The 23,937-nt window shown below is 45.6% G+C and overlaps 1 protein-coding gene across 1 annotated transcript in view; it reads right to left on the minus strand.

The window, feature by feature from the left end:
• Positions 1-23,937, minus strand: part of TMEM132C (transmembrane protein 132C) — a 923,542-nt gene that overhangs the window by 214,480 nt on the left and 685,125 nt on the right. Inside the window, exon 4 of the mRNA XM_075322405.1 lies at positions 11,255-11,438. Coding sequence (XP_075178520.1) covers positions 11,255-11,438 — 184 coding nt within the window. The remainder of the gene's footprint in view (positions 1-11,254; positions 11,439-23,937) is intronic.

Consider the following 23,937-nt stretch of genomic DNA (forward strand, 5'->3'; position numbering starts at 1 on the left):
GAGTTACCATATGGTGGAAGTAAACATCCTCCTAATGAAGCCACTGCAGATTTAACAATGAATCCATCTTAACAAAAGTGTGATTAAACAAGGAAGATATGCATGGGGGATTACAGATCACAATCCTGTGTGGTAAGCAGAATGCAGGTGGGGGGAATAGTAAAGTCAAGCTTGGAAAGGTCATGCAATGAATCTCCCAGTAAAATAGACACTTGATATAGAAATTATACTACGTAACAAACACCACGCTCCTCCATACATAAGACTTTACTAAGGCAATTTCCTTCAGTGGAATCAAGGATCTCTTCAACCCTGACATGATGAACTAACAGAAAGTACACCATGAATCTTCTATTCTGGAGTCTCTGTAGTATGGGGCACAACCTTTTTTGTTCAGCGCGCCACATTGTCATTGCGTACTGACCCCAAAGGCTACAATAATGCATGTGTATCAGTGGTATTGCCTTACATCTCCACAGTATTAGCCATAAATATCTGCTAAGTGCTGCTGATATTGAGAGGATAGAAGTCCCCTTCTCCACCATTCTCGATCCAGAAATAGTGAAACATGAAACTCTCATTATTGTAGTTTATGTGAGATGCTGAAACTGTAATGTGTTTTCCTTCTCCCATAAACTACAATAACTATAGAAGCACTCACATAGAGCATATCAACTCATGTTCATGCTGCTCAGGAGTCAAGACTCCTCTATTGTGCCAAAATCTGGGGACTTCAAACATGGTCACACAGTACACCATTATTACTCACCTGCACCTGTCCCATTAATACTCATCTGTCTATGCTGCATACTCAACACTTCTCTTCTCCCTGACATATAAAATATATACAGTGCCTACAAGTAGTATTCAACCCCCTGCAGATTTAGCAGGTTTACACATTCGTAATTAACTTGGCATTGTGACATTTGGACTGTAGATCAGCCTGGAAGTGTGAAATGCACTGCAGCAAAAAAGAATGTTATTTCTTTTTTTATTTTTTTTTTAAATTGTGAAAAGTTTATTCAGAGGGTCATTTATTATTCAACCCCTCAAACCACAAGAATTCTGTTTGGTTCCCCTAAAGTATTAAGAAGTATTTCAGGCACAAAGAACAATGAGCTTCACATGTTTGGATTAATTATCTCTTTTTCCAGCCTTTTCTGACTAATTAAGACCCTCCCCAAACTTGTGAACAGCACTCATACTTGGTCAACATGGGAAAGACAAAGGAACATTCCAAAGCCATCAGAGACAAGATCGTGGAGGGTCACAAGGCTGGCAAGGGGTACAAAACCCTTTCCAAGGAGTTGGGCCTACCTGTCTCCACTGTTGGGAGCATCATCCGGAAGTGGAAGGCTTATGGAACTACTGTTAGCTTTCCACGGCCTGGACAGCCTTTGAAAGTTTCCACCCATGCTGAGGCCAGGCTTGTCCGAAGAGTCAAGGCTAACCCAAGGACAACAAGGAAGGAGCTCCAGGAAGATCTCATGGCAGTGGGGACATTGGTTTCAGTCAATACCATAAGTAACGTACTCCACCGCAATGGTCTCCGTTCCAGACGAGCCCGTAAGGTACCTTTACTTTCAAAGCGTCATGTCAAGGCTCATCTACAGTTTGCTCATGATCACTTGGAGGACTCTGAGACAGACTAGTTCAAGGTTCTCTGGTCAATATTGTAAACCCCTTAAAATTTAATAAAGTATACAAGGTTCTCTGGTCTGATGAGACCAAGATCGAGATTTTTGATGCCAATCACACACGTGACGTTTGGAGACTGGATGGCACTGCATACGACCCCAAGAATACCATCCCTACAGTCAAGCATAGTGGTGGCAGCATCATGCTGTGGGGCTGTTTCTCAGCCAAGGGGCCTGGCCATCTGGTCCGCATCCATGGGAAGATGGATAGCACGGCCTACCTGGAGATTTTGGCCAAGAACCTCCGCTCCTCCATCAACGATCTTAAGATGGGTCGTCATTTCATCTTCCAACAAGACAACGACCCAAAGCACACAGCCAAGAAAACCAAGGCCTGGTTCAAGAGGGAAAAAATCAAGGTGTTGCAGTGGCCTAGTCAGTCTCCTGACCTTAACCCAATTTAAAACTTGTGGAAGGAGCTCAAGATTAAAGTCCACATGAGACACCCAAAGAACCTAGATAACTTGGAGAAGATCTGCATGGAGGAGTGGGCCAAGATAACTCCAGAGACCTGTGCCGGCCTGATCAGGTCTTATAAAAGACGATTATTAGCTGTAATTGCAAACAAGGGTTATTCCACAAAATATTAAACCTAGGGGTTGAATAATAATTGACCCACACTTTTATGTTGAAAAATTATTAAAATTTAACTGAGCAACATAACTTGTTGGTTTGTAAGATTTATGCATCTGTTAATAAATCCTGCTCTTGTTTGAAGTTTGCAGGCTCTAACCTATTTGCATCTTATCAAACCTGCTAAATCTGCAGGGGGTTGAATACTACTTGTAGGCACTGTATAAGCAGCTACCAGACACTGTTAAGTATGTTTGTAACAAGATTGTTGAGGGCCACAGGTTGTGCACGCCTGACCTTCAGCAATAATTAACAAACCTTATTACTGTGGTGGAACATCAAAGATCTCATACATTGGGTTAGTATGGAGAGGGTAATGAATTCTATAATTTTCCTTTTTATCTATTACTAGCTGTAGTACCCGGGCGTTGCCCGGGATAGTAACTGCCTCTCTCCCAGTTTCTGTCTGTCTATCTCTCTGTCTGTCTCTGTGTGTCTGTCTGTTTCTATCTCTCTCTGTCTCTGTATCAGTCTCTCTGTCTCTCTCTATCTTTGTGTCTCTGTGTCTGTCTGTCTCTATCTGTGTCTGTCTGTCTCTCTCTATCTCTGTGTCTGTTTCCCCGTCTGTTTCTTTCCCCGTCTGTCTCTTTTCCCATCTTTCCCTGTCTGTCTCTCTGTTTGTCTCTTTTGCTGTCTGTCTCTTACCAGGTTTGTCTCTTTCCCCATCTGTCTCTTTCCCCGTCTGCCTCTTTCCCCATTTGTCTCTTTCCCCATCTGTCTCTTTCCCTGTCTGCCTCTTTCCCCATCTGTCTTTGTCTGTCTCTGTCTGTCTCTTTCCTTTTTGGTCTCTCTCTGTCTCTTTCCCTGTCTGTCTTTGTCTGTCTCTCTGTCTGACTCTTTCCCCATCTGTCTCTTTCCCCGTTTGTCTCTTTGCAGGTCTGCCTCTTTCCAGGTCTGGCTCTTTCCCCGTCTGGCTCTTTCCCCATCTGTCTCTTTCCCCATCTGTCTTTGTCTGTCTCTCTGTCTCTTTTCTTGTCTGTCTCTCTCTGTCTATTTCCCTGTCTGCCTCTGTCTGTCTCTTTCCCCATGTGTCTTTCTGACTGTCTCTTTCTGTATGTCTGGCTTTTTTTTCCTATCTGTCTCTGTTTGTCTCTCTCTCTTTCCCTGTGTGCCCCTTTCTCTGTCTGTGCCTGTCTGTCTGTCTCTCAGTCTGAGTCTGTCTTTGTCTGTCTCTCCATCGACATCATATTTCCTCACACACAAGCTTCTTATACTATGAATCTCTTTTGTTCCTATAGAAACCAATCATAGCTCCTATTAATAGTCTGTAGCTCACAGCTCCATTCACTTTAATGGAGGCATGTTTTTTTGGAGAGTAACTGTAAAGCGCGGGGGGGGTTACATTTTCTTGTCAAAACATAGGCTATGATGTTCCCTGAGTCAAATGGGGCATTTGTGCAAAATTTTGTGATTGTAAATGTGACGGTGCGGATTCCTTTAGCGGACATACATACACACACACACACACATACAAACACTCAGCTTTATATATTAGACTAGCTGTAGTACCCAGGCGTTGCCCGGGATAGTAACTCTCTCTGTCTCTCTCCCAATCTCTGTCTGTCTGTTGCTGTCTGTCTGTCTCTTTGTCTGTCTCTTTCCTTGTCTGTTTGTGCCTATGTCTTTGACTGTCTTTTTCTATCTCTCTGTCTTTGTATCAGTCTGTCTCTATCTCTGTGTCTCTCTCTCTATCTCTGTGTCTGTCTATACGTCTGTGTCTGTCTGTCTCTTTCCCCATCTGCTTCTTTCCCCGTCTGTCTCTATCCAGGTCTGTCTCTTTCCAGGTCCGTCTCTTTCCCCATCTGTCTCTTTCACCATCTGTCTCTTTCCAGGTCTGTCTCTTTCCAGGTCTGTCTCTTTCCCCGTCTGTCTCTTTTCCCATCTGTCTCTTTCCCCGTCTGCCTCTTTTCTGGTCTGTCTCTTTCAAGGTCTGACTTTTTCCCCATCTGTCTCTTTCCCCATCTGTCTCTTTCCCCATCTGTCTTTGTCTGTCTCTCTGTCTGTCTCTTTCCCCGTCTGTCTCTTTTCTGGTCTGTCTCTTTCAAGGTCTGACTTTTTCCCCATCTGTCTCTTTCATCATCTGTCTCTTTCCCCATCTGCCTGTCTCTGTCTGTCTCTTTCTTTCTCTGTCTCTATCTCTTTGTTTCTTTCCCCATCTGTCTCTTTCCAGGTCTGTCTCTTTCCCAGGTCTGTCTCTTTCTTTCTTTGTCTGTCTCTATCTCTCTTTTTTCCCCATCTGTCTCTTTCCAGCTCTGTCTCTTTCCCAGGTCTGTCTCTTTCCCCATCTGTCTCCCCATCTCTTTTCCTGTCTCTTTCACTGTCTGTCTTTGTCCATCTCTTTGTCTGTGTCTTTTCCTGTCTGCCTTTTTCCCTGTCTGCCTGTCTCTGTCTCTTTCTTTGTCTGTCTCTATCAAGGTCTGTCTCTTTCCCCATCTGTCTTTGTCACTCTGTCTGTTTCTTTCCCTGTCTGCCTGTCTCTGTCTGTGTCTGCCTGTCTATGTCCCTGTCTGCCTGTCTATGTCCCTGTCTGCCTGTCTATGTCTGTCTCTTTCCCCATCTGTCTCTTTCCAGGTCTGTCTCTTTCTTCGTCTGTCTCTTTCCTCGTCTGTCTCTTTCCCCATCTGTCTCTTTCCCCGTCTGTCTCTGTCTGTCTCTCTCTGTCTGTCTTTCTTTGTTTCTTTCTCTCTATCCGTCTCCCCACCGACATCATATGACCTCACACATAAGCTTCTTATATTAAAAATGTCTTTCGTTCCTAAGCATCCAATCATAGCTCCTATTAATAACCCGTAGTTCCAGGCTCCATTCACTTTAATGGAGGCAGATTTTGGAGAGTAACTGTAAAGCGTGGGGTTAAATTTTCCTGTCAAAACATAGTCTATGATGTTCCCTGGGTCACATGAGGCATCTGTGCAAAATTTCGTGATCGTAAATGCGACGGTGCGGATTCCTTTAGTGGACATAAACACACACACATACATACACTCAAACATACACTCAGCTTTATATATTAGACTAGCTGTAGTACCTGGGCATTTCACGGGATAGTAACTGTCTCTCTGTCTCTCTCCCAGTCTCTGTCTGTGTGTCGCTGTCTGTCTGTCTCTTTCCTTGTCTGTCTGTGTCTATGTCTCTGTCTCAGAAGGAGGATGAGCCAGCACTGCTTGTTTGCTATGTCTCTATCTGTCTGTTTTTGTATCAGTCTATCTGTCTCTATCTCTGTGTCTCTGTGTCTGTCTCTCTATCTCTGTGTCTGTCTCTATGTCTGTGTCTGTGTGTCTCTCTTTTTTTCCCCGTCTATCTCTTGCCCTGTCTGTCTCTTGCCCCATCTGTCTCGTTCCAGGTCTGTCTCGTTCCAGGTCTGTCTCTTTCCCCGTCTGTCTCTTTCCAGGTCTGTCTCTTTCCAGGTCTGTCTCTTTCCAGGTCTGTCTCTTTCCCCATCTGTCTCTTTCCCTGTCTGTCTCTTGCCCCATCTGTCTCTTTTTAGGTCTGTCTCTTTCCAGGTCTGTCTCTTTCCAGGTCTGTCTCTTTCCAGGTCTGTCTCTTTCCCTGTTTGTCTCTTTCCCCATCTGTCTCTTTCCCCATGTGTCTTTGTCTGTCTGTCTGTCTCTTTCCCCGTCTGTCTCTTTCCAGGTCTGTCTCTTTCCAGGTCTGTCTCTTTCCAGGTCTGTCTTTTTCCAGGTCTGTCTCTTTCCCCGTTTGTCTTTTTCCAGGTCTGTCTCTTTCCAGGTCTGTCTCTTTCCAGGTCTGTCTCTTTCCCCATCTGTCTCTTGCCCTGTCTGTCTCTTGCCCCATCTGTCTCTTTTTAGGTCTGTCTCTTTCCAGGTCTGTCTCTTTCCAGGTCTGTCTCTTTCCAGGTCTGTCTCTTTCCCTGTTTGTCTCTTTCCCCATCTGTCTCTTTCCCCATGTGTCTTTGTCTGTCTGTCTGTCTCTTTCCCTGTCTGTCTCTTTCCAGGTCTGTTTTTTTCAAGGTCTGTCTCTTTCCCTGTCTGTCTCTTTCCCCGTCTGTCACTTTCCCCATCTGTCCCTTTCCCTGTCTGTCTCTTTCCTCGTCTGTCTCTTTCCCCATCTGTTTCTTTCCCCATCTGTCTCTTTCCCATCTGTCTCTTTCCCCGTCTGCCTCTTTCCAGGTCTGTCTCTTTCAAGGTCTGTCTTTTTCCCTGTCTGCCTGTCTCTGTCTGTCTCTTTCTTTGACTGTCTCTATCTCTCTTTTTCTTTCCCCATCTGTCTCTTTCCAGGTCTGTCTCTTTCTCCATCTGTCTTCCCGTCTCTCTTCCTGTCTCTTTCCCTGTCTGTCGTTGTCCATCTCTTTGTCTGTCTCTTTCCCTGTCTGTCTCTTTCCCTGTCTCTGTGTGTCTCTTTCCAGGTCTGTCTCTTTCCAGGTCGGTCTCTTTCCCCATCTGTCTCTTTCCCCGTCTGTCTCTTTCCCCGTCTGTCTCGATCTGTCTCTTTCACCGTCTGTCTCTGGCTGGCTGTCTCTCTGTCTTTCTCTATCTCTCTGTCTCTTTCCCTGTCTGTCTCTTTCAGTCTCTCGCTATCTTTCTCTCCACTGACATCATATTACCTCACACATAAGCTTCCTATACTAACACTGTCCTTTGTTCCTATAGCAACCAATCACAGCTGCTATTAATAAACTGCAGTTCCAAGCTCTATTCAATGTAATGGAGACATGTTTTTTGGAGAGTTACTGTAAAGCACGGGGTTAAATTTTCCTGTCAAAACATAGTCTACAACGTTCCCTGGGTCACATGAGGCATCTGTGCAAAATTTCGTGATTGTAAATGCGACGGTGCGGATTCCTTTAGCGGACATACATACATACACAGACACACACACACACACACAGACACACACACGCACACACACACGCACACACACACACACATACACAAAGTTTTATATATTAGATTTGTTGACTGTTTTTCAAGTACCAATACCAAGCAACTATGGGCATAGTCATACTGGGATTGTCATCTCAGCCGCAATAGTGGCAACGGTTGCTGCTGGTGTCTTTTGAGCCACCTCTGATCAGGTTTAGAAAGACGCAGATCATCCTATAGTGAAAACAAGCGCCATAACCTACATAGTTTATCACTCCCCAAAAAGGATACGCAAAGTAGTTCATACCAGCCAAACCAGAGACCCATTTGTAGACAGCAATGTTTTGAGGTGAAATACATAGCAGGGTAACAAATATATCCAGAAAGGAAGGAGGAACTACTCGGCACTATTCAGCTCACCGTTGAATCCTTTTAATCCAAACTTTTCAGCGCATTATATGGCAGTAAGTCCATAGAGCAGTGAAAGCAGTGCTCTTTCCAAAATACGACAATTCACACAGTCCATGAAAGTAGAGACGGAAAGCACTCACCAGGTATGCTCAAAAAAGTTGTTTTTGTTCGACCATCAGGTCAGGGGAAAGGCGTGAGGGAGGTGGGAACACACACGCGTCTCTACTTTCATGGACTACATAGCAGGGTAATGTTTCACTGAAGGATGGCTCCTAAAAATGGAAAATAGTGGAATCCCTATGCTTGAAAATGCCTAGGATCCACCCAATGAAAGCAAAGCTTTGACATACATACTAGATATGGGCAAATAGTAAAATATTCAGGTTTGGATTATGCTATCTGAATACAGAGTACTATTCCACAATTTGTTGCGAATAACGAACCTAATTCAAGTCAATGGGGAACTCAAGCATTTTTCTAGAAAATCTTCAGGAAAAATGCTCAGGTTCCCCATTCACTTGCATTAGATTTGTTATTTGAGATGAATACTGGACTAGTACTTGGCATTCGGATAGCATAATCCGAACCCGAATATTTCACTATTCACCGATCTCAAGTACCCACAATAAAATGCAGCCATATTTGTGATTGAAAACTTAATTTTAACATATGGTGTAACAGGAATTTATCCAATTTTAGAGCAAAGCGGGACTAAAGAAAGATGTCCCTTCCCCAATAAACTCATATTCATGTATAGTCACAGCTCTAAGTAAAGCAGGACACTTAATGGTATCACCATTATGCACATTGATATTGGAATGAACTGAAGAATTCATTTTCCAATCCAGGTTTTCTCACTAATGGAAATTTAGTCTAATCTTTTAAAGATTGTACTGTAACCCTTTCAGGCATGGCGGGACTCACAGTTTATTAACACCACAAATATGCCATCTCCTTGAGTGATACGGTGTGTTACATCATACATACGGTGTGTTACATAATAGTAACTGAAAACTACCTTTACATACAACATATCCAGTCATCCACATTGTAGATTATGTTAATGTGACATATACTAAGACAATCAACATTACAATAGTCTGTAAAAAGAACTCTCACAAGAAGAAGGGGAAGTGCTGAGCTCTCTTCTCATTTTCTCACTGTCTTGTAGCCGGAGCTAAATGTTGTCAGACACAATACTGTTGGCTCGTAAAATAAGAATGGAACATGTGGGATTAATGAAAGGACTTTTATACAATTTCATCCTGTTAGATTATTTTCAAAGGCCCTAAATACCATAAACCATATAACTCCCCAAACCACACTTAGAGATGGATCTGCAACCAACTGTAATGTACTGGCAGATAATTGATTCTCTTGTATTTTGTTATGTGCAGCAAAGAATAGCTGGAGGGATGTCATAGCACAACTAATGGATACAAATGGACTGAATTTAACAGTAGTGGATAGTATTGGATGTATGAGAGCAATGTCAGATACTGCAGGACATCAACTTTCGTCTTAAGAGGGTCTCGGAGTCCTAATTTACTGGAATAAGGGTTGAAATTGAGGTTTTGAAGAGTTTCACAAAGGAAAATTTATTAAATGACTTTGAGGAAATGCTGACTCCTACCTGTTTATAGAAAAATAATTATATGATTCGCTCCTGTCTACAGTGAAATGTACTTCACTCTGCTGTGGCGCTTCAGAAAGTTTTCTTTTTCATTACAAAAGACTCACTTGCAAAAAATAATGAACATATGATATGATATATATAAACTGTTTTATTACTGGCCCAGTAGCCACCTGGTGCCATCTGATCTGCCCATCATCTCATCATGCAAAATGTTTAGGAGACAGTAATATCTATCTATATACCAATCCACCTACCTATCATCTATCTATCTATCTATCTATCTATCTGTCTGTCTGTCTGTCTGTCTGTCTGTCTGTCTGTCTATCTAAAAAAGAAAAACAGAGGCAGCACTTCCAAAACTTGCAAAAAAAGTGGGCACTTTTAATAGCCCAGTGGCAACATTTTGGTTCTACCGAACCTATTTCAGGGCTTGAAAAATGTTCAGAAGAACTGAAATGTTGCCACTGGGCTATTTAAAGCCCCACTTATTTGCAAGATTTTGAAAATGCTGCCTCTGTTTGTGTTTTTTTTTATCTATTGCAATATTTGGATAAATGCTTTAATAAGGGGCCTTGCAACCATCTTTGAGTTCCAATTTTCATTATTTTATCTATGAATCTATCTATTGATCTATCTATATAAATTGTGACAGTTCGCTCACTTAATGGGGATACTCACTTAGCTTGTTTCTTAGAGGTAGCACGCCGGAACAGTTTTATATAATGTTCAACAGGTTTATTGCAACATACATAAATAGCACTCCTGGTACAAAACACACATGGATTTCAAGTCCATTACCCTCGCAGTATGCCCAGACAGGTTTGGATACAATATTCATGTATCCCAGTGGAGCTATGTCCACCTCCACTCACTGACCCCAGTCACTATACACATACCTCTCCAGAGGTACCTTTGTGTGATGCTTCAAACCTCTTATCCATTGTCCTGGTCAGGAAAAGTGAATACTCCCCGCTCGCTGAGGACTCCTTCCAGGAAACATCACAGTCTCCTCACTCTGACCCTTACTATGAACATGTGACAAACAAGTAGTCTCCATCTTAACAGATGAGACACACCCATTGGTGGAGGTATGTGAATAGCCAAACCTGCCCGTCTCTTCAGCCATCCATATAACCTGGCCCTGATACATCCTAACAAGTCTTGTGTCACTACAAGTACCAGAATAGACATCCAGATTTACATCACTTCTGTGAAACATTTTGGCCACCCTGTTATATATATATTTATATATTATTATATTATATATTATATTATATATATTATATATACTATATATGTATCTATCTATTCATGTATCTATCAATCTATTTTCTATCTATCTATCTATCTATCTATCTATCTCCAGTATTGTGAAGAAACTCCTATGAGATGTCTCCTTGCCTGATAATCTCAAAGAATATTTTAGATCACAGTAAGGGGTACTTTGCACGCTGCGACATCGCTAGCCGATGATAGCGATGCCGAGCGCGATAGTCCCCAACCCGTCACACACGCGATATCTTGTGATAGCTGCCGTAGCGAACATTATCGCTACGGCAGCTTCACATGCACATACCTGGTCGGCGACGTCGCTGTGACTGCCGAAGAATCCCTCCTTCAAGGAGGCGGTGCGTTCGGCGTCACAGTGACGTCACTAATCGGCTGGCCAATAGAAGCGGAGGGGCGGAGATGAGCGGGATGTAAACATCCCGCCCACCTTCTCCCTTCCGCATTGCCGGTGGACGGCGGGCGCAGGTAAGGATATGTTTGTTGCTCCTGTGGCTTCACACACAGCGATATGTGGAGCTGCAGGAACAACAAACAACATCGTACCTGCGGACGCACCGACATTATGAAAATGAACGACGTGACACAGATCACCGATTTTTGACTGTTTCATGCTCGTTCATCTTCTCTCCTAGGCTTTACATGTTGCGACGTCATTACCGGCGCCGGATGTACGTCACTTTCGATTTGACCCCGACGATATCGCAGTAGCGATGTCGCAACGTGCAAAGTACCCCTAAGTGTACAATGTAATGAAATACTCTTACCATAGAAAGTGGAACTATTCCCAAAATATCTTTTTGGCTAATATAGACTTCAGATAGGACCATGTCAGTTGTCACTTTTCCAAAATATTCCAGCTGCCATGAAATAGGCTGTGTACCAGAAAGGCTGCTAAAACTGGTGATCTCAAAGTTCATCTGAACGACTTCTGTAAATACATTGTTGCTTCTGGAAGACAGAAAATAAAAGAAACAATTAACAAATCTTTAATATTATTAATAGGTCTCCACATTCTCATTTCGCATTTTCTGCTCATCCCGTTTATGTATTTAGTTCCCATGTTAACATGACAATATCTCAGACACGATGTCAGCTGATATGTTGCTCTTACATTTGACACAATTTGGCAGGCTCCACACATAGTACTCTGTATTTGTGATCTAATAACCAGAAACCGAGTCAAATAGTTCTTGGCAGATAGATTGTGACCAGATGCTTAAAAATAATTTTATATATTGTAGGCGATGGCTCACTAATCCGAAGAAGTGCCAAAGATGCTGGGAGGTAGGAGGAAGTATGCAGGCTATGGTCTGATGGCCATGGACTACAGATGTGGCTGCTGGACCAGGACATACAAATCTATTTGCTCAACTTTAATGTGTCTGTATATAAAAACAGTGTTGAGAAAAAAGATTCGTGTTGCCTTAGTATATTTTCCTGGCAATATCTATGTGGCAGTCAGACTAGCGAAGTTTTCACTTTTGAACTCAGCAGTCTTGGCTTGGCACTATGGGTGCCACTTAAATTTACTAGACTCCATATCATCATGGCATCACATGAGGACTAGTCATAAGGTGTCACATAATGACATAACATGTGTTGTTCCATAATATCAGTGCCTGGAAAGCGGAAGAGGTGTACAGAATTCCGGGCCACAAGTTCCTGGTACAGAAGTGAAGACTACCTTGGTTGCGCAGTCTCAGAGGACTCAGGTGGACACTGGACCAGGGCAGTGCAAATCTTTTTGCTCAGTTGTAGAATATATACATAGTATATTTATATTTATGAATTGTACTGCGATATAATGTAGATATAGTCTCACAAAATGATTTACAATTATGGTTTATTTATTAAAATTAACCTAAACTAAGGCAAAATTGTAAACTAAAGTAGTTCAGGATTTCTACAAAAATTTGTGATTGGTCTTTTTCTAGCGTGTTCTCTGTCATTCTCCAATAAATATGATCGAAACCTGGTACATTGTGTACTGGATTTTTATGATATTTTATGTAGCTCTAATCTGACTTTCAAAAACTAGATCTTTGGAAACTTAAATTTGCCATATTTTTTTTTTTTAAAATGTGATTCACGGAGAATAAATTTGCCATGAATAGCAGGTACTCCAACTGCCCTGAAAAAATGTGGATAATATTCTCAGATCTCCTTGGATTATATTCAACCCCTTTCACACTCTTTATCACAAACCTAGCCTTAAGGCCCAGTCACACACAACGACTTACCAGCGATCCCAAAAACGATTCCACCTGATAGGGATCGCAGGTAAGTCGCTGGGAGGTCGCAGGTGAGATATCGCACAGTCAGATTTTACCAACGATGCAGGAACTATACAGGTCGCAGTAGTGACCTGTATAACGATCTCAGCAGTCACTGTGACCCTGTCACACAGTGTCAAACACAGCGATGTGTCCTGCCCAGCAGGACATCGCCTTTGAAGAAAATGGCCTGCACCATTCTGCAACGACTAGAGATCTCACAGCAGGGGCCTGATCGCTGGTAGGTGTCACACATAACAAGATCGCTAATGGGATCGCTACTGCGTCACACAAACGTGACTCAGCTGTGACCTCGTTAGCGATCTCGTTATGTGTGACGGTACCTTAAGTAATATCAAACTGACCTCCATATATACATGGCTTTAAGTAAACGGATGGTAACAATTCTTCACTGCTGTTTTGTCCCACACTATCTGTACAGTGTATTCAGCGGGATAGTTGCTGTGAAGCATTCCCAGCTCTAGCTTTTATATGGGCTACAAAAGGCTGTACTATACTATGTGATGTGCTATACTATGTGATATGATATACTATGTGATGACTGTGCTGTAATATGTGATGTGATAGCTGCAAGGCAGTATTTGGAAGGTCACCCAGTTGTACTTGAGGTGATGTGACCCATCTGTGGCTATTGCAATCTTATGCATTGTTCACATTAGTGATGGGGATTTTTGTCGATTTGTGCAAATTGAATCACAACATTGTTTGAATTTGTCAGGTCCATCAAATTTCCTAAAGTTTAGCATTGAATTAATTCACTTATCTCTAGAGATGAGCGGACCCACCGAGGTTCGGTTTGGCAGGTTCAGCCGGACTTTAGATAAAGTTTGGTTCAGGACCCGGACTTCACCTGAACCCAACAGAAAGTCATTGATTGGGCAGTTGGTTCACCACCCACATAGAGCCGGGAATAAACAGATCACTTTCTGGGAAGGTAGGGCAGGGTTTTTTCATTTTTTGGGACACACTACATTCAAAAATGCTTATTTTATCCCCAGTGAGAGCCATTCAAACACTGCAAGCGGTTTGCACTGGGCCGAGCACTGAGTGTACCCAAGCACACCGATGCTAGCTTGAGTGGTCAGCATACGTAAAGCATCCAAACTTGAAAACTGATTTTTTATAAAGTCCATATTTGGTACGAACCCCAAACTTTACAGTTTGGGTTCACTCATCTCCACTCATCTCTTAATTGAACCCAGGGATACTGGTTGAGTCCAGGAAAAAGGTAGAATATTCCATTACCCCATTTCATGTATTAATAGTAACTACTAGTGATGAGCGAGCATGCTTGTCACTACTCGGTACTCACACGAGTATCACTGTACTCGGGCTGCTCGGCGGGGACCGAGTAATCTCGCGATACTCGTGCTTTACTCGTGGTCTTCATTTCTGCATGTTGGCGCTCTTTTGAGAGCCAGCCCTCATGCAGGGATTGGCTGGCAGACCACTGCAATGCCACAGCCCTGTTAGTTGTGGAATTGCAGTGATTGGCCGGCCTGCACAGCGTCACCGAGCCTTTATATCGGCCGGCGCGCTGTGCTCTGCTCACAGCTATTCTGACAGTGAGTGTAGGGAGAGTGTCGCTGATTCAGGGAAAGCTTTGCGGCCCTTTATAGCTTTTTCAGTTGCAGGGCTGCAAACAGTGTGACCAAAAGTCCTTCTCAGGACTATTCTAGTTGTATACAGGCAGGCAGGGTATAGCCAGGTCGGAGTACAGTAGCAGAGTCCTTCTCAGGACTATTGTTGCTATATACAGGCAGGGTATAGCCAGGTCTGAATACAGGCTAGTGACCAAAAGAGTCCTTGTCAGGACTATTGTAGCAGTATACAGGCAGGCAGGCAGGCAGGGTAGTGGTGACCGTATACCAGCCTTCATATCTGGGGCTGGTGTACACAGTGTAAAACAGTCCAGATAGTGTCTGACTTGTCTGTACTGTAATTGTCGCTCCCCAAAAAAACCTGTTAGTAGGTTATTATTGCGTCCGTGCTTGGTTTTTAAAACCGCACGTGTGTGCCTGTTGGTGGCAGCGTACAGGTGCACTGGTGTGCGTTTACCAAACTATTATATAACGCACAAGTGTAGTGTATAATACACGTCAGTCAGCAGTGGCTGATAGTGTCAGAGTTCTTAATTTTTGCTCCTAAAACCTGTGTTAGGTTATTATTGCGTCCGTGCTTGGTTTTTAAAACCGCACGTGTGTGCCTGTTGGTGGCAGCGTACAGGTGCACTGGTGTGCGTTTACCAAACTATTATATAACGCACAAGTGTAGTGTATAATACACGTCAGTCAGCAGTGGCTGATAGTGTCAGAGTTCTTAATTTTTGCTCCTAAAACCTGTGTTAGGTTATTATTGCGTCCGTGCTTGGTTTTTAAAACCGCACGTGTGTGCCTGTTGGTGGCAGCGTACAGGTGCACTGGTGTGCGTTTACCAAACTATTATATAACGCACAAGTGTAGTGTATAATACACGTCAGTCAGCAGTGGCTGATAGTGTCAGAGTTCTTAATTTTTGCTCCTAAAACCTGTGTTAGGTTATTATTGCGTCCGTGCTTGGTTTTTAAAACCGCACGTGTGTGCCTGTTGGTGGCAGCGTACAGGTGCACTGGTGTGCGTTTACCAAACTATTATATAACGCACAAGTGTAGTGTATAATACACGTCAGTCAGCAGTGGCTGATAGTGTCAGAGTTCTTAATTTTTGCTCCTAAAACCTGTGTTAGGTTATTATTGCGTCCGTGCTTGGTTTTTAAAACCGCACGTGTGTGCCTGTTGGTGGCAGCGTACAGGTGCACTGGTGTGCGTTTACCAAACTATTATATAACGCACAAGTGTAGTGTATAATACACGTCAGTCAGCAGTGGCTGATAGTGTCAGAGTTCTTAATTTTTGCTCCTAAAACCTGTGTTAGGTTATTATTGCGTCCGTGCTTGGTTTTTAAAACCGCACGTGTGTGCCTGTTGGTGGCAGCGTACAGGTGCACTGGTGTGCGTTTACCAAACTATTATATAACGCACAAGTGTAGTGTATAATACACGTCAGTCAGCAGTGGCTGATAGTGTCAGAGTTCTTAATTTTTGCTCCTAAAACCTGTGTTAGGTTATTATTGCGTCCGTGCTTGGTTTTTAAAACCGCACGTGTGTGCCTGTTGGTGGCAGCGTACAGGTGCACTGGTGTGCGTTTACCAAACTATTATATAACGCACAAGTGTAGTGTATAATACACGTCAGTCAGCAGTGGCTGATAGTGTCAGAGTTCTTAATTTTTGCTCCTAAAACCTGTGTTAGGTTATTATTGCGTCCGTGCTTGGTTTTTAAAACCGCACGTGTGTGCCTGTTGGTGGCAGCGTACAGGTGCACTGGTGTGCGTTTACCAAACTATTATATAACGCACAAGTGTAGTGTATAATACACGTCAGTCAGCAGTGGCTGATAGTGTCAGAGTTCTTAATTTTTGCTCCTAAAACCTGTGTTAGGTTATTATTGCGTCCGTGCTTGGTTTTTAAAACCGCACGTGTGTGCCTGTTGGTGGCAGCGTACAGGTGCACTGGTGTGCAATTTCCAGAAACTTTGATATAACGCACAAGTAGTGAATATACACGTCAGCAGTGCACAGCATTGCAAAATGCGCAAGGGCATTGGCAAGGAACAAGGAAGTGGACGTGATGGTGGTGCAGGCAGAGGCCGAGGTCGTGGGCAAGCTCTAATTTCGCCACAACAAAGGGCCACATCTAGTCGCTCGCACGTCCTGTCCCAAATTCTTGGGGACCGCAGCAGTACACCGCTCTTGAACCAAGACCAGTGTCAACAGGTTGTTAGTTGGATAGCGGATAATGCTTCCAGTCAGATTGGCACCACCACAAACACTCTGTCTTCCACACGGTCAAGTGTCAGTAGCCGTGATACTGCACCGCACATTTCTGAACCTGATCCTCCTTCCTACCACCAGGCTGAGTACACGTCCTCCTCGGACATTAATGATCCCACACTTGGACACTCGGAAGAGCTGTTCACGTTTCCATTCACACATTCTGGCCTCTCGCCAGCTCATATTGAAGTGGGTCATGAGGAGATCGTCTGTACAGATAGCCAAATATTTGAGCAGCCACGTTCTCACGAAGTTGGCAACGTGTCTCAACAAGTGGTGGACGATGATGAGACACAATTGTCAGCAAGTCAGGAGGAGGAGCAGGGTGCGGAAGAGGAAGACGACGTGGTGGATGATCCAGTAACTGACCCAACCTGGCAGGAGGATATGCAGAGCGAGGACAGCAGTGCACAGGGGGAGGGAGGCGTAGCATCACAACAGGCAGTAAGAAGCAGGGTGGTGGTCCCAGGCAGAAGTCAGGCAACCGTTCCCCGTAACAACACGACGACACAAGGTGCCTGTACAAATGTTAGGTCTTCACGAGTCTGGCAGTTTTTTAAGTTGGATCCAGATGATTCAAAAAAGGCCATTTGCAACACCTGCCGTGCCAGCATCAGCAGGGGTACCAAAACTAGCAGCCTGACCACCACCAGCATGATCAGGCACATGTCAGCCAAGCACCCGACTTTGTGGGAAGTACAACAGAGTCGAGGAGCAGTGCTTGCTGATGTCACTGCTACGTCTTCGCTGGTTGTGCATGCGAGCCAATCCTCTGTCCATGCTGCCTGCGAACAAGCCTCCTCCACTCCTGCACCTGCAGTTGCCTACGCAGAAAGAACACCATCATCAAGCACGTCCTTGTCCCAGCGCAGCGTTCAGTTATCCATTCAGCAAACCTTTGAACGCAGGCGCAAATACACTGCCAACACCCCACATGCCACAGTTCTAAATGCTAACATTTCGCGACTGCTTGCGCTGGAAATGTTGCCTTTTAGGCTGGTGGAGACAGAAGCATTCCGTGACCTGATGGCGGCAGCTGTCCCACGTTACTCGGTCCCCAGCCGCCACTATTTCTCCCGGTGTGCCGTCCCCGCGTTGCATAACCACGTGTCACAAAACATCACACGTGCCCTGAACAACGCTGTTTCACCCAAAGTCCACCTAACCACAGACACGTGGACAAGTGCTTGTGGGCAAGGCCGCTACATCTCGTTGACGGCACACTGGGTTAATATTGTGGAAGCTGGGACCCAGTCTGAGCGAGGGACGGAACACGTCCTTCCCACACCAAGGTTTGCAGGCCCTACCTCAGTCAGTGTTTCACCCACACTCTACAGCTCCGGAATGTCATGCTCTTCAGCCTCCTCCTCCTCCTGCGCATCCTCATCCACTGTGCCCTCCACACCAGTCACAAGCTGGAAGCACTGCAGCACTGCCTCGGCGAAGCGGCAACAGGCTGTGCTGAAGCTAATCTGCATAGGTGACAAACCCCACAATGCAGAAGAGCTGTGGACAGCTCTGAAACAGCAGGCAGATCACTGGCTCACACCTCTGAACCTAAAGCCAGGAAAGGTCGTTTGTGACAATGGCCGGAACCTGGTGGCGGCTTTGAGGCGAGGCCAGCTGACACATGTTCCATGCGTGGCCCATGTGCTCAACCTCGTGGTTCAGCGGTTTATAAAGTCATACCCAGAGCTGTCTGATCTGCTGGTAAAAGTTCGCCGCCTGTCTGCACATTTTCGAAAGTCACCTACTGCTTCAGCCGGCCTTGCCGGCTTTCAGCGCCGTTTGCATCTTCCGGCTCACAGACTGGTGTGTGATGTCCCCACGCGTTGGAATTCAACTCTGCACATGTTGGTCAGGATATGTGAGCAGAAGAGGGCAGTTGTTGAGTACCTGCATCACCTAAGCCGTCGGGAAATGGGTCAAACTCCACACATAACACCTGAGGAGTGGAGATGGATGTCAGACCTATGTACCATCCTCCAAAACTTTGAGGACTCCACCAAGATGGTGAGTGGTGATGACGCCATTATTAGCGTCACCATACCGCTACTCTGCCTTCTAAAACGGTCCCTTTTGAAAAACAAACATGATGCATTGCAGGCGGAGCGCGATGAGTTGCAGCAAGAAACAGTAGTGGGTGTGGGTGATAACACACAGCCCAGCCTCGTCTCATCACAACGTGCAGTGGAGGACTATGACGAGGAGGAGGATGAAGACATGGAGCAACTCTCCGGCCAAATTGAGGATATGACATGCACACCAGTCATATCCTCGATTCAGCGTGGCTGGCCAGAGGACAGGGTAGATGAGGAGGAGGAGGAGGAGGAGGAGGAGGAGGACAGCATGTTCAGTCATCTTGTTGGTCAGGCTACTGAAGTCCTGGCTGTTAAGAGTCTGGCGCACATGGCTGACTTTATGGTAAGCTGCCTGTCTCGTGACCCTCGCGTTAAGAACATCTTGGCCGACAATCATTACTGGTTGGTAACACTGTTAGACCCACGCTACAAGGAGAACTTTTTGTCTCTTATTCCCGTGGATGAGAGGTCAACCAAAATGCAGCAGTTTCGGAAGGCCATACTCACGGAAGTAGGCAAAGCATTCCCCTCACAAAACGCTAGCGGCATAGGTCAGGAATCAGTGGACAACCGAGGCGTACAGCCGAGAGAGGCACAAGTCCAATCCGCCAGAGGTAGGGGAACAGTCTTTAAGATGTGGGACAGTTTTCTCAGCCCCTCACGTACCACAGCCCCTGAGGTGCGGGGTAGTGCCACAAGAAATCCTAAGTTTGCCCAGATGCTGAAGGAGTACCTTGCAGATCGAACAACTGTACTCCGACATTCCTCTGTGCCTTACAATTATTGGGTATCCAAGCTGGACACGTGGCATGAATTGGCTCTCTACGCCTTGGAAGTCCTGGCCTGCCCTGCTGCTAGCGTTTTGTCAGAGCGTGTTTTTAGTGCCGCAGGTGGAATCATTACAGATAAACGCACCCGCCTGTCAACTGAAAATGCTGACAGGCTGACTCTGATAAAGATGAACAAGGGTTGGATTGGGCCAGACTTCACCACACCACCAGCAAATGAGAGCGGAATTTAAAGTTTGCCATGTACCTCCACTCACCCATGGGTACACTTCTCGACTTTGGATAATCGCTGGACTGCTCCTCCTTCTCCTCATGCGCCATCATGATGACCGTTACAATAGTTAGGTCTTTGTTTCAGGTATACCCCCAGTGGTAAATTTTTTCGCCCATTCTTTGCAGAATGGACATTACAACGACAGGAGACCCGCTCCTTTGCAATGGGAACAATGTTTTGAGGCCCTCATGCACGTCTCTACCCAGGGACAACGTGGAGCCTCCCAATTTTTGGCTGCCCTGCCTAAGGGCTATACTGAAATACACCCACTTCCTTACAATGGGCACTTCAGGTTTAAAGGCCATCATGCACGTCTCTACCCAGGGACAATGTGGAGCCTCCCAATTTTTGGCTGCCCTGCCTAAGGGCTATACTATAATACACCCACTTCCTGACAATGGACACTTAATGTTTTGAGGCCCTCATGCACGTCTCTACCCAGGGACAATGTGGAGCCTCCCAATTTTTGGCTGCCCTGGCAAAGGGCTATACTGAAATAGACCCACTTCCTTACAATGGGCACTTCAGGTTTAAAGGCCATCATGCACGTCTCTACCCAGGGACAATGTGGAGCCTCCCAATTTTTGGCTGCCCTGCCTAAGGGCTATACTATAATACACCCACTTCCTGACAATGGACACTTAATGTTTTGAGGCCCTCATGCACGTCTCTACCCAGGGACAATGTGGAGCCTCCCAATTTTTGGCTGCCCTGGCAAAGGGCTATACTGAAATAGACCCACTTCCTTACAATGGGCACTTCAGGTTTAAAGGCCATCATGCACGTCTCTACCCAGGGACAATGTGGAGCCTCCCAATTTTTGGCTGCCCTGCCTAAGGGCTATACTATAATACACCCACTTCCTGACAATGGACACTTAATGTTTTGAGGCCCTCATGCACGTCTCTACCCAGGGACAATGTGGAGCCTCCCAATTTTTGGCTGCCCTGGCAAAGGGCTATACTGAAATAGACCCACTTCCTTACAATGGGCACTTCAGGTTTAAAGGCCATCATGCACGTCTCTACCCAGGGACAATGTGGAGCCTCCCAATTTTTGGCTGCCCTGCCTAAGGGCTATACTATAATACACCCACTTCCTGACAATGGACACTTAATGTTTTGAGGCCCTCATGCACGTCTCTACCCAGGGACAATGTGGAGCCTCCCAATTTTTGGCTGCCCTGGCAAAGGGCTATACTGAAATAGACCCACTTCCTTACAATGGGCACTTCAGGTTTAAAGGCCATCATGCACGTCTCTACCCAGGGACAATGTGGAGCCTCCCAATTTTTGGCTGCCCTGCCTAAGGGCTATACTATAATACACCCACTTCCTGACAATGGACACTTAATGTTTTGAGGCCCTCATGCACGTCTCTACCCAGGGACAATGTGGAGCCTCCCAATTTTTGGCTGCCCTGGCAAAGGGCTATACTGAAATAGACCCACTTCCTTACAATGGGCACTTCAGGTTTAAAGGCCATCATGCACGTCTCTACCCAGGGACAATGTGGAGCCTCCCAATTTTTGGCTGCCCTGCCTAAGGGCTATACTATAATACACCCACTTCCTGACAATGGACACTTAATGTTTTGAGGCCCTCATGCACGTCTCTACCCAGGGACAATGTGGAGCCTCCCAATTTTTGGCTGCCCTGGCAAAGGGCTATACTGAAATAGACCCACTTCCTTACAATGGGCACTTCAGGTTTAAAGGCCATCATGCACGTCTCTACCCAGGGACAATGTGGAGCCTCCCAATTTTTGGCTGCCCTGCCTAAGGGCTATACTATAATACACCCACTTCCTGACAATGGACACTTAATGTTTTGAGGCCCTCATGCACGTCTCTACCCAGGGACAATGTGGAGCCTCCCAATTTTTGGCTGCCCTGGCAAAGGGCTATACTGAAATAGACCCACTTCCTTACAATGGGCACTTCAGGTTTAAAGGCCATCATGCACGTCTCTACCCAGGGACAATGTGGAGCCTCCCAATTTTTGGCTGCCCTGCCTAAGGGCTATACTATAATACACCCACTTCCTGACAATGGACACTTAATGTTTTGAGGCCCTCATGCACGTCTCTACCCAGGGACAATGTGGAGCCTCCCAATTTTTGGCTGCCCTGGCAAAGGGCTATACTGAAATAGACCCACTTCCTTACAATGGGCACTTCAGGTTTAAAGGCCATCATGCACGTCTCTACCCAGGGACAATGTGGAGCCTCCCAATTTTTGGCTGCCCTGCCTAAGGGCTATACTATAATACACCCACTTCCTGACAATGGACACTTAATGTTTTGAGGCCCTCATGCACGTCTCTACCCAGGGACAATGTGGAGCCTCCCAATTTTTGGCTGCCCTGGCAAAGGGCTATACTGAAATAGACCCACTTCCTTACAATGGGCACTTCAGGTTTAAAGGCCATCATGCACGTCTCTACCCAGGGACAATGTGGAGCCTCCCAATTTTTGGCTGCCCTGCCTAAGGGCTATACTATAATACACCCACTTCCTGACAATGGACACTTAATGTTTTGAGGCCCTCATGCACGTCTCTACCCAGGGACAATGTGGAGCCTCCCAATTTTTGGCTGCCCTGGCAAAGGGCTATACTGAAATAGACCCACTTCCTTACAATGGGCACTTCAGGTTTAAAGGCCATCATGCACGTCTCTACCCAGGGACAATGTGGAGCCTCCCAATTTTTGGCTGCCCTGCCTAAGGGCTATACTATAATACACCCACTTCCTGACAATGGACACTTAATGTTTTGAGGCCCTCATGCACGTCTCTACCCAGGGACAATGTGGAGCCTCCCAATTTTTGGCTGCCCTGGCAAAGGGCTATACTGAAATAGACCCACTTCCTTACAATGGGCACTTCAGGTTTAAAGGCCATCATGCACGTCTCTACCCAGGGACAATGTGGAGCCTCCCAATTTTTGGCTGCCCTGCCTAAGGGCTATACTATAATACACCCACTTCCTGACAATGGACACTTAATGTTTTGAGGCCCTCATGCACGTCTCTACCCAGGGACAATGTGGAGCCTCCCAATTTTTGGCTGCCCTGGCAAAGGGCTATACTGAAATAGACCCACTTCCTTACAATGGGCACTTCAGGTTTAAAGGCCATCATGCACGTCTCTACCCAGGGACAATGTGGAGCCTCCCAATTTTTGGCTGCCCTGCCTAAGGGCTATACTATAATACACCCACTTCCTGACAATGGACACTTAATGTTTTGAGGCCCTCATGCACGTCTCTACCCAGGGACAATGTGGAGCCTCCCAATTTTTGGCTGCCCTGGCAAAGGGCTATACTGAAATAGACCCACTTCCTTACAATGGGCACTTCAGGTTTAAAGGCCATCATGCACGTCTCTACCCAGGGACAATGTGGAGCCTCCCAATTTTTGGCTGCCCTGCCTAAGGGCTATACTATAATACACCCACTTCCTGACAATGGACACTTAATGTTTTGAGGCCCTCATGCACGTCTCTACCCAGGGACAATGTGGAGCCTCCCAATTTTTGGCTGCCCTGGCAAAGGGCTATACTGAAATAGACCCACTTCCTTACAATGGGCACTTCAGGTTTAAAGGCCATCATGCACGTCTCTACCCAGGGACAATGTGGAGCCTCCCAATTTTTGGCTGCCCTGCCTAAGGGCTATACTATAATACACCCACTTCCTGACAATGGACACTTAATGTTTTGAGGCCCTCATGCACGTCTCTACCCAGGGACAATGTGGAGCCTCCCAATTTTTGGCTGCCCTGGCAAAGGGCTATACTGAAATAGACCCACTTCCTTACAATGGGCACTTCAGGTTTAAAGGCCATCATGCACGTCTCTACCCAGGGACAATGTGGAGCCTCCCAATTTTTGGCTGCCCTGCCTAAGGGCTATACTATAATACACCCACTTCCTGACAATGGACACTTAATGTTTTGAGGCCCTCATGCACGTCTGTATGCAGGGGCATTGGTGAACCTCACAATTTAGGACTGCCCTGGCAAAGGAAAATACTACAAAGACTCACTTCCTCAAAATGGGCACATTAGACTCAAGAGGCCTTCATGTACGTCTCTTCTCAGGGACATCGGAGTGCCACACAATGTTTTCACGTAAAATCTTTC

The sequence above is a fragment of the Anomaloglossus baeobatrachus genome, chromosome 1, assembly GCF_048569485.1.
Source record: "Anomaloglossus baeobatrachus isolate aAnoBae1 chromosome 1, aAnoBae1.hap1, whole genome shotgun sequence".
Lineage (NCBI taxonomy): Eukaryota > Metazoa > Chordata > Amphibia > Anura > Aromobatidae > Anomaloglossus > Anomaloglossus baeobatrachus.